At 42.8% G+C, this 12,286-nt stretch overlaps 3 protein-coding genes across 3 annotated transcripts; 2 read left to right on the forward strand and 1 right to left on the reverse strand.

The window, feature by feature from the left end:
* The first annotated feature begins 96 nt into the window (after positions 1–96).
* Positions 97–6,427, forward strand: LOC110527375 (WW domain-binding protein 4). Its single transcript, XM_021608608.3, has 10 exons — positions 97–238; positions 1,744–1,816; positions 2,092–2,154; positions 2,532–2,658; positions 2,999–3,178; positions 4,319–4,389; positions 4,545–4,620; positions 4,712–4,893; positions 5,043–5,236; positions 5,426–6,427. Coding segments are annotated over exons 1-10 (1,185 nt in total). The 5' UTR covers positions 97–236; the 3' UTR covers positions 5,643–6,427.
* Positions 6,360–9,327, reverse strand: mtrf1 (mitochondrial translational release factor 1). The gene is made up of 9 exons (XM_021608606.3): positions 8,857–9,327; positions 8,561–8,658; positions 8,388–8,469; positions 8,159–8,266; positions 7,868–8,040; positions 7,681–7,798; positions 7,385–7,521; positions 7,196–7,294; positions 6,360–7,081 (listed from the first exon to the last, which is right to left on the reverse strand). The coding sequence occupies exons 1-9, from the start codon at positions 9,194–9,196 to the stop codon at positions 6,971–6,973; spliced, it is 1,266 nt and encodes a 421-aa protein (XP_021464281.2). The 5' UTR covers positions 9,197–9,327; the 3' UTR covers positions 6,360–6,970.
* Positions 9,328–9,505: 178 nt separating this feature from the next.
* Positions 9,506–11,803, forward strand: LOC100136320 (TNF superfamily member 11). Its single transcript, NM_001124568.1, is given in 2 exon segments — positions 9,506–9,739; positions 10,865–11,803. Coding segments are annotated over 2 exon segments (780 nt in total). The 5' UTR covers positions 9,506–9,589; the 3' UTR covers positions 11,495–11,803.
* The last annotated feature ends 483 nt before the right edge of the window (positions 11,804–12,286 follow it).

The raw sequence follows: 12,286 nt of genomic DNA on the forward strand, positions 1-12,286 counted from the left end.
AAACTGCGATTAAAACGACACTTTAAAACGATTGTGTTGTCAAAATAATGCCAATAAAAGCGATAACAGTAGCGAGTACAAACAATTTTGACCCTCAAAGACATCCGTATATACGTCATAAGAAACGGACGCGGTGCTGTTGTTGCTTGAGAAATGTTCAACATCTGCTTTTGTGTGTAGCTAGCTAGGTTGTTTAACCTTAATTATATTAACGTTATATTGGATCAGAAGACACAATGTGAGTATTTCGTTTAAGATTTACTAAAGCCATTTTCTTGCCTGCCGAAATTCTAATTTCCTTAATTTTGTCACTAGAGTCAAATACTTTCTATAGAACAAACTTCACATCAGGATATGCAACCGAAATTAATAATTAATGTATGTGTGTTATATTAAACAGAGGGAGTAAAATGCTACTACGATCAGTGAAACGTAGGCTAAACTGACAACGGAGTGCCATTGGAACACAGCTTCATTAAATAGTACCCGCAAAACACCAGTCTCAACGTCAACAGTGAAGAGACGACTCCGGGATGATTGCCTTCTAGGCAGAGTTGCAAAGAAAAAGCCATATCTCAGACTGGCCAATAAAAATAAAAGATTAAGATGGGCAAAAGAACACAGACACTGGACAGAGGAACTCTGCCTAGAAGGCCAGCATCCCTAAGTGCCCTCTTCACTGTTGACGTTGAGACTGGTGTTTTGCGGGTACTGTTTAATGAAGCTGCCAGTTGAGGACTTGTGAGACGTCTGTTTCTCAAAATAGACACTCTAATGTACTTGTCCTCTTGCTCAGTTGTGCACCGGGGCCTCCCACTCCTCTTTCTATTCTGGTTAGAGCCAGTTTGCGCTGTTCTGTGAAGGGAGTATTACACAGTGTTGTATGAGATTTTCAGTTTCTTAGAAATTTCTCGCATGGAATAGCCTTCATTTTTCAGAACAAGAATAGACTGATGAGTTTCAGAAGAAAGTTCTTTGTTTCTGGCCATTTTGAGCCCGTAATCGAACCCACAAATGCTGATGCTCCAGATACTCACCTAGTCTAAAGAAGGCCAGTTTTATTGCTTCTTTAATCAGAACAACAGGTTTCAGCTGTGCTAACACAATTGCAAAAGGGTTTTCTAATGATCAATTAGCCTTTTATAATTATGAACTTGGATTAGCTATCCCAACGTGTCATTGGAACACAGGAGTGATGGTTGCTGATAATGGGCCCCTATACGCCTATGTAGATATTCCATTAAAAATCAGCCGTTTCAAGCTACAATAGTAATTTACAACATTTACAATGTCTACACTGTATTTCTGATGTGATTTTAATGGACAACTAAATGTGCTTTTCTTTCAAAAACATATTTTATATATATATAAAAAGCACATTTTTTTGTCCATTAAAACAATTTTTTAATTTTTATTTTATTTAACCAGGTAGGCAAGTTGAGAACAAGTTCTCATTTACAATTGTGACCTGGCAATGTAGTGTAGACCTATGTCTTACTTTTTAACTTTGCACTGTTGGGAATTGTCTCATAAATTAGCATTTCACTGTAAAGTCTACACCTGTTGTATAACATGACCAATAACATTTGAGTTCATATTGTTGCATCTACTCATAAGCTAACATAAGCTAGCTAGTTCAGTTTGTACGACCATGGTTGTGTTTTATTCACTGTCCAAATTGCTATTCTGATCAGCTTTCAAACACATGTTTATGAAGTTGTTTATGTTGTTTGTATTACTCAGGTCAGAATATTGGAAGTCCCAGCCGAAGAAATTCTGCCAGTACTGCAAGTGCTGGATAGCCGATAATAAACCTGTGAGTGTTGAGTAAATTGTCATGTAATTTGTACCGGTATGTGAAGTGGTGTAATTAGCCGACTAGCTACCCATTCAGGCATGATCATCATGCTAGTTATTAAGTCTCTTTGACTAAGCCCTTCCCATGTTTCTAACATTGAATGAATGCTTACTTGTTCTTGGTGATGTGTGTCAAAGAGAGAGTAGTCGGTTATGTTATGACTGCAAGGGGTTGTGGCTGAGGACAAGATTTGATCATATATTCACCCCTGTGCTTGTTTGTTTCTCATGCAGAGTGTTGAGTTTCATGAACGAGGGAAGAATCACAAAGAAAATGTTGCTGCCAAAATTGCTGAGGTGAGTTGTCATCATTGTGTTTTGCCTTCACTTGTGAAACATAGAAAGATGGGTGCCTGTCAGTGCCAGGGTTGTAGTTACCATACTGCATAAGAAATACAGATGCCATAAATGTTGTCAATCACCTGAGACTATACTGTTTTCTCTCTGGGCTCTATGTAGTCTGCTGATAACACGTTATTACACAGAGGTATCAACAGGGGTCACTGTTGCGAGGGAAACTATTGATGCTTTGTAAACACAGCTTGGCATACATAGCCCTCCTGGCTGGCCTAGTGGTGTATTTAAGCAGAGATAAGGTCCAGATATGCCACTCTCACACCATGCTGTCATCTCATTGGTGACTTGACTGATACTCCGGCCCCTCTTCTGTTCAGATGCAAAAGAAGAGCATTGACAAGGCGAAGAAGGAGGATCGTCAGTCTAAAGAGTTTGCAACGATGGAGGCGGCTGCACAGAAAGCTTATGAGGAGGATATGAAAAGGTTGGGGATAAAACCATCAGGTAACTTCTTAGTTAAATGTTTTATTGATTTACTAACTTAATAACCTGCCAGTCTGTTTTTATTTGTACCGTCTAATAAGTGTTTAACTTATTACCATTGTTTCTTATAGTTTTTGTACTCTAATATTTTATTATCTCTTATTGTTGTTGCATTGTCGAGGATGAACCTGTCAAGTAAGCATTTTGTTGGATGATGTACACCACTCATATACGGTACATACGACTAATGAAACATGAAGCTTTTAAAAAGTTGTTAGAACACACTCAGTGTAGGTTGTTTTGGATAAGAGGGTCTGCTCAAATGGCTAATATATCAATGTGATTTTGTGTGTTTGCTTAGGTTCCCCATCTCAAACCAAAGCCCAAACTCCAAGCCCAGTTCCATCTCAATCTCCACCTCGAAAACAAGAAAAGAAGCGAAAGCCTGGAAAGGAGAGGATGCCCAGAAACGAATCCGAGAACTGGGTGGAGGGAAAGACAGGCGAAGGACTCACATACTACTACAACTCTATGACAGGAGGTAGGCAAGGTTCACACAAGGTGCTTGAAGTACTTAAAGTAATTGAATTTGTCACTCTGAAATTCAATTACTTGAATACCTTGAAAATCTGAAGTTGGTACTTGAATTAAAATGAGAGGAGAACAGAAAAATATCAAATATGTTAATTTGAAAAATATTAGAAAAATATATTGGTCTTACGAATTCATTTACAGGTACACTACCAAGTTTTATTTAATGTGTTTCCACTCTGGTTGCCAGGCGAGCTCTCTCATTCTACCCACACTGCCACTCAGCCGGGCAGGTACAGAACCGACTGATTAGGCACTGCCAAACGTCACATCGATAGCTAAAATCCTGGGCAACATGGTGTAATCGGCCCTGGAGGGGAAAGGCACAACACTGCATCCTGCGCTGGTGCCAGTTCTACATTAAGATATTTTTTTTTTCCTCATTCAAGGGGCGCCTGCGATATTCCATTTTATCAAGCGGCAGCCGTGCTCCTGCTGTACTGGTTGCCGTTCACGTGCCGTTTTCCTCACACAGCCCACCCGCCCTTCTCCCGACCAGCGACTCTAAAGCTGCTAGTCAGAAGCAAGACGCTTTGTCGTAGCTATTGAGAGGTAGATTCGCAAATGCCCAATAAAACTACAATACTGTCATAAAGCTGGAGTTGTGTAGTAATGCGAATAAGAAATGTGTGTTCACAAGTAGGCATGTCCCAAAACTCTGCTCATCACTACTCAAATTACATCAACTGATTTACCTCATGTATGTAGTACATGTAGTAAATAAGTAGTGAAACATGTATTATTGAGTAGAGCCTTTAAGGTAGTAATGAATAAGTACGTTTTTTTTTCATGAGGTTTTGGCGAATATACCGCCATCTGGTGGCGAATAGAAACAATTGCATAATAGGAGCTATCACAAATTGCTGGTCCTTGGAAATAAATATTTGTGCTTAAAAAGTACTTGAAAGCCCTTGAATTTGGTTTGCAACTCTCCGTACGAACCCGGGGTAGGCTGAAGACCACAACACCTCCGCAGATATCAGAGATGACGGGTTAAAAGTCAGACTGTGACTTTGATAAATCAGTTTTGAACATACACCTAGGACCATTCACCTTTCTCCTGAAGCATTGTGTTTTTATATATTTTCAGAATCTCTGTGGGACAAACCATGTGGGTTGCAGGGAAAAAGCACACCCTCTCCACAGCCGGGTCAAACCGAGGTACACCCTACTTTTTAATGTTTTTTTTTCTTAATACCTTTCATTTCACCAGGAAGTCGCTTGTATGTTGTTACCCATTTGATATGTTTAGAGTCAATGCAATGTACTGAGGTAATGCATTCAAGTCCTGGTGTGAACACACTTTTTTTCTGTAGATCTCCTTAGGTAGTGCCTGGATGGAGGCTGTCAGTTCTGATGGATTTACATACTACTACAACACAGAGACTGGAGGTCAGTCTATGAAGACAGGTGATGACAAGAATGATGTATGTTTGACATAATTATGTTTGACATAGTTTTGATGTTTCCCCCACGCTGACAGAGTCCAGCTGGGAAAGACCTGCAGATCTCCCTGACGGTGGTGAGTCTGGGTCTGGGCCCAGTGGAGAGACTTTGGGCCCCCCAGGGTTAGATGACCCATCTGCCCTGCAGCCAGAACCCCTCTCTGGGGAGGACAGCTCCAACAGTACCAACGGAGCCGGGGAGAGAGAGGATTCCAAACAGGTACCAAGATTCAGTTCAGGGTGAGACTCAGTTCTCAATACAACCCCATTGGTAGTGAATGGGCACCAATAATAGTAGGCATTAGTTTAGGATTTGAGTCATGGTGACTGACAATCATTTCAATAATCATTTGCTCTCCTCACAAAAAGAATACACCGCCTTCAGACAAGGAGGGAGAGGATAAAGATGGTGAGGATGATGATGGGGGGAAGAGAGACGAAGGGGCCAAAGACACACTGGCAGCTGTGCCTGAGGAGAAAGAGGAGAGGCCTGCTGTTAAGAAGCCCAGAAAGACCAACCCTTACGGAGCCTGGGAGCAGATACAGGAAGTAGAAGAGCCTTAGTAAGAGACTGTTATACTGTCAATGTCTTCATTTGGATTTAACTATGAGATTTTGTTAGTTTGCCTTAATGAACAGGACCCTGGTGCTAGTCTCTCTATTTTAGCCAACTTGTTATTGTGTGCCTTATTAAATGCTAAACTAATAACTCACCTACCTGCTCTATACCCCACCCATGTTCTCTCCTCCAGTGAGAAAGTGGACCTGCAGCTACCACAGGTGGAAGGAGCAGCTAGCGCCCCCGCGGAGCTGCCGCCTGAGCCCAAACCCAAGTTTAGGGAGCGTATCATCACCTCTCTGGGCGACGAGGGTGGCCCCGCGTCGGAAGCCGGGGCCACGTTCAGGAAGAGGAAAGCAGAGAACGGGAAATCCTCCAGGAGCCTGAGGCAACGGGGAGATGATGACTAATACTCAGGCTAACTCAGATATTAACTATTTTTAAACAGAAACGAGCCTTGACAAACTGGGGGATGTTGTTGGAGACTGTTGTTATTGTGTAAGGGGACAATTCGAGCAACGTCATATAAAACCTGGATACGCAGGTCAGGTCCCTGTGGGCTACAGAGAACTCGAGTTAGCTACTCACCAAGATGCCATCATTTCAGAATTGTTCAGGTTGAATTTTACCCATCCAACCACCCAAGTTACAGTATATCAGCAGCTTTTGGGGTTGAATAGGACAAGCAGATGTCTGAAACAAGCTGGATCAGTGGCTTTAGCTGTCCTAACATGAAGTGTTATTCTTTACAATTTCCTTTTTCAATGCCTGATGCCCTCCTGCTTGTTTTTAGTTGAGTTGAATAGCATACAGCCGTGACGGACAGACTATATATCATTCCCAGAGGTATTTTCTTATGCGTGTGTGATGTATTTTTAACTGGCTTGTGAAGGACCCCTGTGATGTCCTTACTGTGGTGGTGGTTATTTTCCACATCACCACCAGTACATTCTCATGCCTGGGTCTCCCAAAACCATCGTAGCACTACGGCCATCTTTTGTCTATTTATTTTCAATGGTATTAACATCCTAGTGCTACGATGCTTTGGGGAATCCCAGCCGTGAACCGTACTCCAGCATGGTTGGAGTATGCGAGAAAGAATGCAAAGCAAGTTTTCTACAGTATGATTGATTAAAGATTGTACTTTTATTTTTTTATTGTGAGCACTGTTGAATATATATTCTGCTGGTGTGTACACTTTCTCTGTGCTTCTTCCTTTAGTAATCAATAATCTTCCATGGATTTATTTTGCAGACTTCTGTCAGAGCAACTCAAACATTTCACAGGGGCTCGAGTAGCCTCGAAGGTAATTCAACCCTTCACTGGTGCCAACACATGCTCATTGCTATGGCTGTGTAGGAGAGATACTGATGCCATGGCTGGCCAGCTGCCAGACAGCCTGGGTGCTTGAGATTAGAGTGTGTGTGTTGGGCTGAAACATAGCTCTGACACACCCAATAGGAGCAGGGCTCATCACCAACTATTTTCAGTCAAGTTTTAGGACTTTATTAAGCTGCTAGGGTGTAATTGGGTTTATGTCTGAGACTGGTTAAAGAGCTGGGTTGTCTGTAGCCAGGCTCTCTCTGCTCTCTTCTCCACCCACACGCAATTCTTTTCACAAACTGAATAAGTGTTCGAGCGACTGCTTCCATATCTGGTCTGACTGTTCTCCTGTCAGTGCTGCTGCAGTGGGTCATATCAGCTAGCTCCCAGAACTAAGGCGTCACACTGTCTTGAGTCAGTATCTCTGACTGCAGGTCACCACCAGCTCCAGCAGAGCCTCCTTGTCTCCGTGTTCCAACAGCTCTGAGATCAGATCATCCAGGGGCTCCCCGCCCCTCATGAACTCCTGCCAAGGGAATGCAGAAGACACATTAACCAACTATTACCACTACATGTAAAAACATTACACAACAAATCAACTTCCATTATAGACTGCTTGTTTAAATAGTTAGAAGCCCACCTTGATATCTCTGGTCACATAGCCAGTCCGGTGATCTGTCACGCGATCCTGGCTGAAGTTGTAGGTGCGAATCCTCTCCGACTGGGAGCGAGTGCCCACCTGGAGAAGGAGTAACATGAATGGCTCTGAGGTGAGTTGGGAGGAGGGGGACAGTAAAGCGTTAGGATGGGACTGTGTGTCGGGGATCACCTGCTGTTTGCGTGCCGTAAGTCTCTGCTCCGTCTCTCTGCCCATCATGCTCTGGTAGAGGCGGGCCTTCAGCACGCGCAGGGCCGTGTCGCGATTCTGCAGCTGAGAGCGGGACGTCTGACACTCTGCCACCGTACCTAGAGTCAGAACGGGCCAGTCAGTAATTCCATTTCAATTCAGTCAATATCAGGAGATCAATTCAAAATCAAGAATTGAGAAGTGGCATTGATTTTTTTTAAACTTCTTAAAGTTGATTGTCAATAAATATTCTGTTTCCCCGAACTGTAAGCGCTTACCTGTTGGCAGGTGTACTATTCGGACAGCACTGTCCGTTGTGTTGACACTTTGACCTCCCGCCCCTCTCGATCTGAACGTATCAACCCGCAGGTCCTTAGGGTCAATGCTGATGTCCAGCTACAAAACAGAATCCCAATGTATTATCGTTCAGACAGGCAGACCGACAGACAGGACAGACAGGTGTACCTCGTTGGGTTGTGGCAGGACGATGACGGTCATGGTTCCTGTGTGAATGCGTTGCATCCTGGAGGACAGGCCCACCTCGGGGATCCTCTGGACCCGGTGTGTCCCTCCCTCATGCTTCAGACGCCGGTACACACTCTCCCCCGCTATCCTTACTGCTGCATGGTGCAGTCCACCTGAGTGAATCAAATCAGACCATAAAACACACCAATCAATCATACATAAACGCAGACACTTTCATCCAGTGACCCATAAAACACAGAGACAGTAGGACAGACAGAAGAGAAGCATTACCATATTCAGCAGGTGTGTAGTTGAAGATCTCAAAGTCCCAGTTCTTGTGGCTGGCAAGGCCTTGGTACATGTCAAACATCTCTCTGGTGAACTGTTGACAGATGTCACCTGGATCCAAACATGTGCACCAGAGAGGGGACATACATTATCATCAGGACCAGGAGTGTAATGGAGAGCCGTTGTCCATGGCCTATGCTGTTCATTGAGTAATTACAGTTCACCGACTCACCTCCTGTTGTCCGCCCTGTTACCACCTCCAGAAGGACATTACTGGTGTCGTGTGGGTCACTGGGTACTAGTGTCTGGATCAACTGGGGGAATATGAATTCAGATTTTCTCATCAAATTCCAGACAGACCAAGGCAGACATTTAAAATGTTCTGTGTCTAATGTCTGTTCGTACATCTTTTCTCAATGACTCGATTCTTTGGGTGATCTGTGCTTGTTCCTCTTCCAGTAGCTGGACCATTTGTCGGTCTTCCTCTTTGGAACCGACTGTCTCTGTAAAAGGAGAAATTGGATGACTGTACAACATTTTCAGATACATGACACGTTTCACAGTTAGCACATTGTTATTGAAGCATTGGCGACCTCTGGTTATTGCGGCACGTAGGCGTTACAGACACTTATGAAAGGAAGATACAGAAAGACCACTAGCTAGGTAGCAATTTAACAAAATACACAAAACAGCTTACTTACTCTGAAGCAGAGTTTCAACCTCCTCTAGGTCTTTCACGGCGTGTTCAGCGCTCTGAAACGCAGTGGCCACTGGTGAAAGTCCCACCTGTCTCTTGTTCAACTCTTTCCTGGCGGGGTCGTTGAGAAACCCATGTTGTAATGTTTTGGTGACATCTCTGTACTCTTCCACAAGCTGCCGAATATATCTTTGTACGGACTCATTCCGGTATAAATCTCCCAAATGATTGTTACAACAGCGTCTTGATGGTACGAGTGATCGATTTGCTAGTTCCTTCCATATTCTCTTGCGCATGTGGAGGGCGCACCAGCCATACAGTCGAATACATTTCTGCGTAAGCATCTGGCTACAGTGTATACGAAATAAGTGTAAACTGGTTACATGAGTTTATCATCTCATATTTAGTAACATTGTAAAGAATATAATCACGCTTCCAGGAAGGTCAAAGAGTGGTGTTGAATGCTGGGATATGTAGTCATAAATGATGTTTTTCGCACAGTATTTTACAACAGCACCCCTGGTGGTGTTAAAAAGTTATTTAAATTAATCTGTAATCTGATTGGTCCTCAAAGAGGGGGGTACTAAACTGAGAAAACCACCTCTTAAAACTTCTATTGGTAATGAGAATACGCTGAAATAAAAACATATCTCGGGGAAAGCATAGACTAACATTGGGTCTGTATTTCTGAAACACAGTGGATATTTAACGTTCAGTATTAAACGGATCTTTATGAAATGGAAAACAGTCTGGCAAGACTTCAGCAGCTCAGGAGAACAGAAGCAACTTCAAACAGAACTCTTATTGGTACCGTCGTTTTCATGGGATTACTTCAAGTGGTATCAAGTGTTGCTGTTGTACTTCACTTGACAGGTCATCTTCAACAGGTAAGGTAATCATAATAATACAAGTCCTAATGCATAGGTCTCTTAGATTGGATTATACAAAGAGTCTCCTCTAAAAATGGTCATAAAACCTATGTAATTCTATAGCACAAAGTTGTATTTTGTAAGAAAAAATGTATTGTCATTAACAGTTTGCAGGTGCTGCAAGAAAACATTGGACAAGAAAATTATTAAATACAATGATTGCCACAAATACACATTTGTAATCCATTTCAAGTGGTTGCTCTCTCACCACAACATCTATAACACATTAAACTTCAAATAGAGGCAAAGTGTTTCATATTGTATGGACTGTTTTACTGGCTATTGCATTTTATGGCTTACAATGTAGCCTTATGTTTTACAAGAGAGCAACAAGTCAAAATCAAAGTTTATTGGTTTACACAGATTTGCAGATGTTATCGCAGGTGCAGCGAAATGCTTGTGTTTCTAGCTCCAACAGTACAGTAATACCTAACAATACAAAACAATATACACATAATCCAAAAAAGTAAAAAGAAAGAAATGAAGAAATATCAGAATGAACAATGTCAGAGTCCAGAATATAAATATGTATATTGATGTGTAGGGACAGTATATTAATAGAGAAGGTGTGTACAGCACTAGTTATATAGGATGAGCCTTGACTAGAATACAGTATATACTGTACATATAAAGTGACCTAGTGGCCTCATGGGTGGAATGTTATTAATATTTTTCATAAATAATAAACATTGTTTCAAAAAACCTGCAGAAAATCCGATGTTTCTATGTCAAACAGTTTTGTTATATTTCAGTCTTCTGTGATGTATATAAAGGGTAATATTGAAATGCAAACTCAAAATCGAATACATTTCAACTCTATATCTGACATGGTGCAGGTGTCTTCTTTTTAAGCCCACAACCATGTGTGTGAAGGTGTATACTTGTTTCAAAGTAGATTTGTTTAAGACTACCAAGAAATACACTGTGTGACCCTGATTTAGCCTACTGCAGTAAAACAGTTTAGTGACAAGTGGTGAATAACTCTATAAATGTGTCTAACAGCAGTGTATCAATGCCCAATGAGGGATTTGGGCTGCTGTGACCTCTAACCTCTCTTGCCGCTGTCTCTGTTGGCAACTTCAGGTCACCCAGACCGGACCAGCCCTAGTTGAGACTTCGGACGACCTCCAGAGAGGGGAGTCACAGAGGTGCCCAAAAAAACCCAGGGAGGTCATACCATCAGCCCACCTGCCCATTCAGCCTCCCAGTGGGCACATCCAGAGAGATATCCAGAATACCATGATCCACTGGGACCACGCCCATGGACACCTGTCCAAGATCGGGTACCATGACGGCAGGATCCTGGTCCGCGAGGGAGGCCTGTACTACATCTATGCCAAAACCTGCTTCAGGTACTATGACCAGGTAGAGGAGTCACTGTTGGAGTCTGGGTCTCATACTCCAGGGAGAAAAGGGGCTTCAGCAGAGCCTAGCATTCACAGAGAAGATGGGGTCGGGGCTGGTGCCCTTCTTATACAATACGTGTTCCACGAGCGTCACAGTCACAGTGCCCCCCCCAGGCCAGCTGTGTTGATGAAAAGCGGCAGCACCAAGCACTGGCAGAGGGGCCACTACCACATGTGTTGTCAGCAGCAGGGAGGGGCTTTCCCCCTGGGGCCCGGGGACAGTATCTACGTCAGCGTGTCCAACTCCTGGCTGCTGGACCCGGAAGCTGAGGGAAGCTACTTCGGGGCCTTCAGAATCAGCAGATGATGAATGAGGAAGCAGACCCAGGGCAATTAATTGATGAATTAGTAACTGATATCTCTTTAATCCTATTCCCAGCTCAGGGCTGTACATGAGGTGGAATTCATATCTGTTAGGTAGCTGGACTGTCTGCATATGGAATAGATTTTTGTATTTTTATACTTCGAAAACAAACTGAATTTGGCTCACTTTGAACTTAGTTTTATGAAGTTTTCAATATTTATGTATTTTCTGATGTCTCTCGTATTCAATTCTGTGTTCAGTTTTTTGTGTGTTTATAGAACATTCCAATAAAGCCATATACAATTGTAAAAATACAGGAGAGAGATTATAAATGCTCTGTTATTATCACCAATATTGCCATGCTTCAACCCATTTTATAGGAAAACAGGGATACCATTAGACCATTACGTTTCACCCTGAGACTGTTTACCTCAGCACATCTCTGAAAACTTGACACTGCCTCAGGCGTATGAGCGCAGGGCGCCACAATTTTATGTGCTTTCTGTGGTTAGAAGGGAATAACTCCAGTTAGTGATGCATGCTGGGAGTGCTGTGTCATGCACATTTAGAGGCCCCCTACTCTCCTTACTCATTCCCTGATTTCACTGACCCCTATAGTCCTGCCCCTCCCCCACCTCGCCTCATGTCTCTGATTTAAAATGAAATGAGATACTCTTTTGTTGACGTGTAATGTCATTACTATGCTCAGTTTGCCTTCTTCACATGAAAATCCATTTGCGAAGTGAGGAATCGATCTGTCCATGCTTGGATTAGAACAATTCAACACACACACCA

Source organism: Oncorhynchus mykiss, chromosome 7 (genome assembly GCF_057628025.1).
Source record: "Oncorhynchus mykiss isolate SJ-2025 chromosome 7, ASM5762802v1, whole genome shotgun sequence".
Taxonomy (NCBI): Eukaryota; Metazoa; Chordata; class Actinopteri; order Salmoniformes; family Salmonidae; genus Oncorhynchus; species Oncorhynchus mykiss.

Coding starts and splice junctions, on each gene's coding strand:
- LOC110527375 (XM_021608608.3), top strand. Junction 2,659..2,998: donor GTTGGGGATAAAACCATCAG/GTAACTTCTTAG, acceptor GTGTTTGCTTAG/GTTCCCCATCTCAAACCAAA. Junction 4,894..5,042: donor AGAGAGAGGATTCCAAACAG/GTACCAAGATTC, acceptor CCTCACAAAAAG/AATACACCGCCTTCAGACAA.
- mtrf1 (XM_021608606.3), bottom strand. CDS start 9,196: ATGCTTACGCAGAAATGTATTCGACTGTATGGCTGGTGCGCCCTCCAC. Junction 7,799..7,867: donor TCCTGCCACAACCCAACGAG/GTACACCTGTCT, acceptor TCTGTTTTGTAG/CTGGACATCAGCATTGACCC. Junction 7,082..7,195: donor ATGTGACCAGAGATATCAAG/GTGGGCTTCTAA, acceptor TTCCCTTGGCAG/GAGTTCATGAGGGGCGGGGA.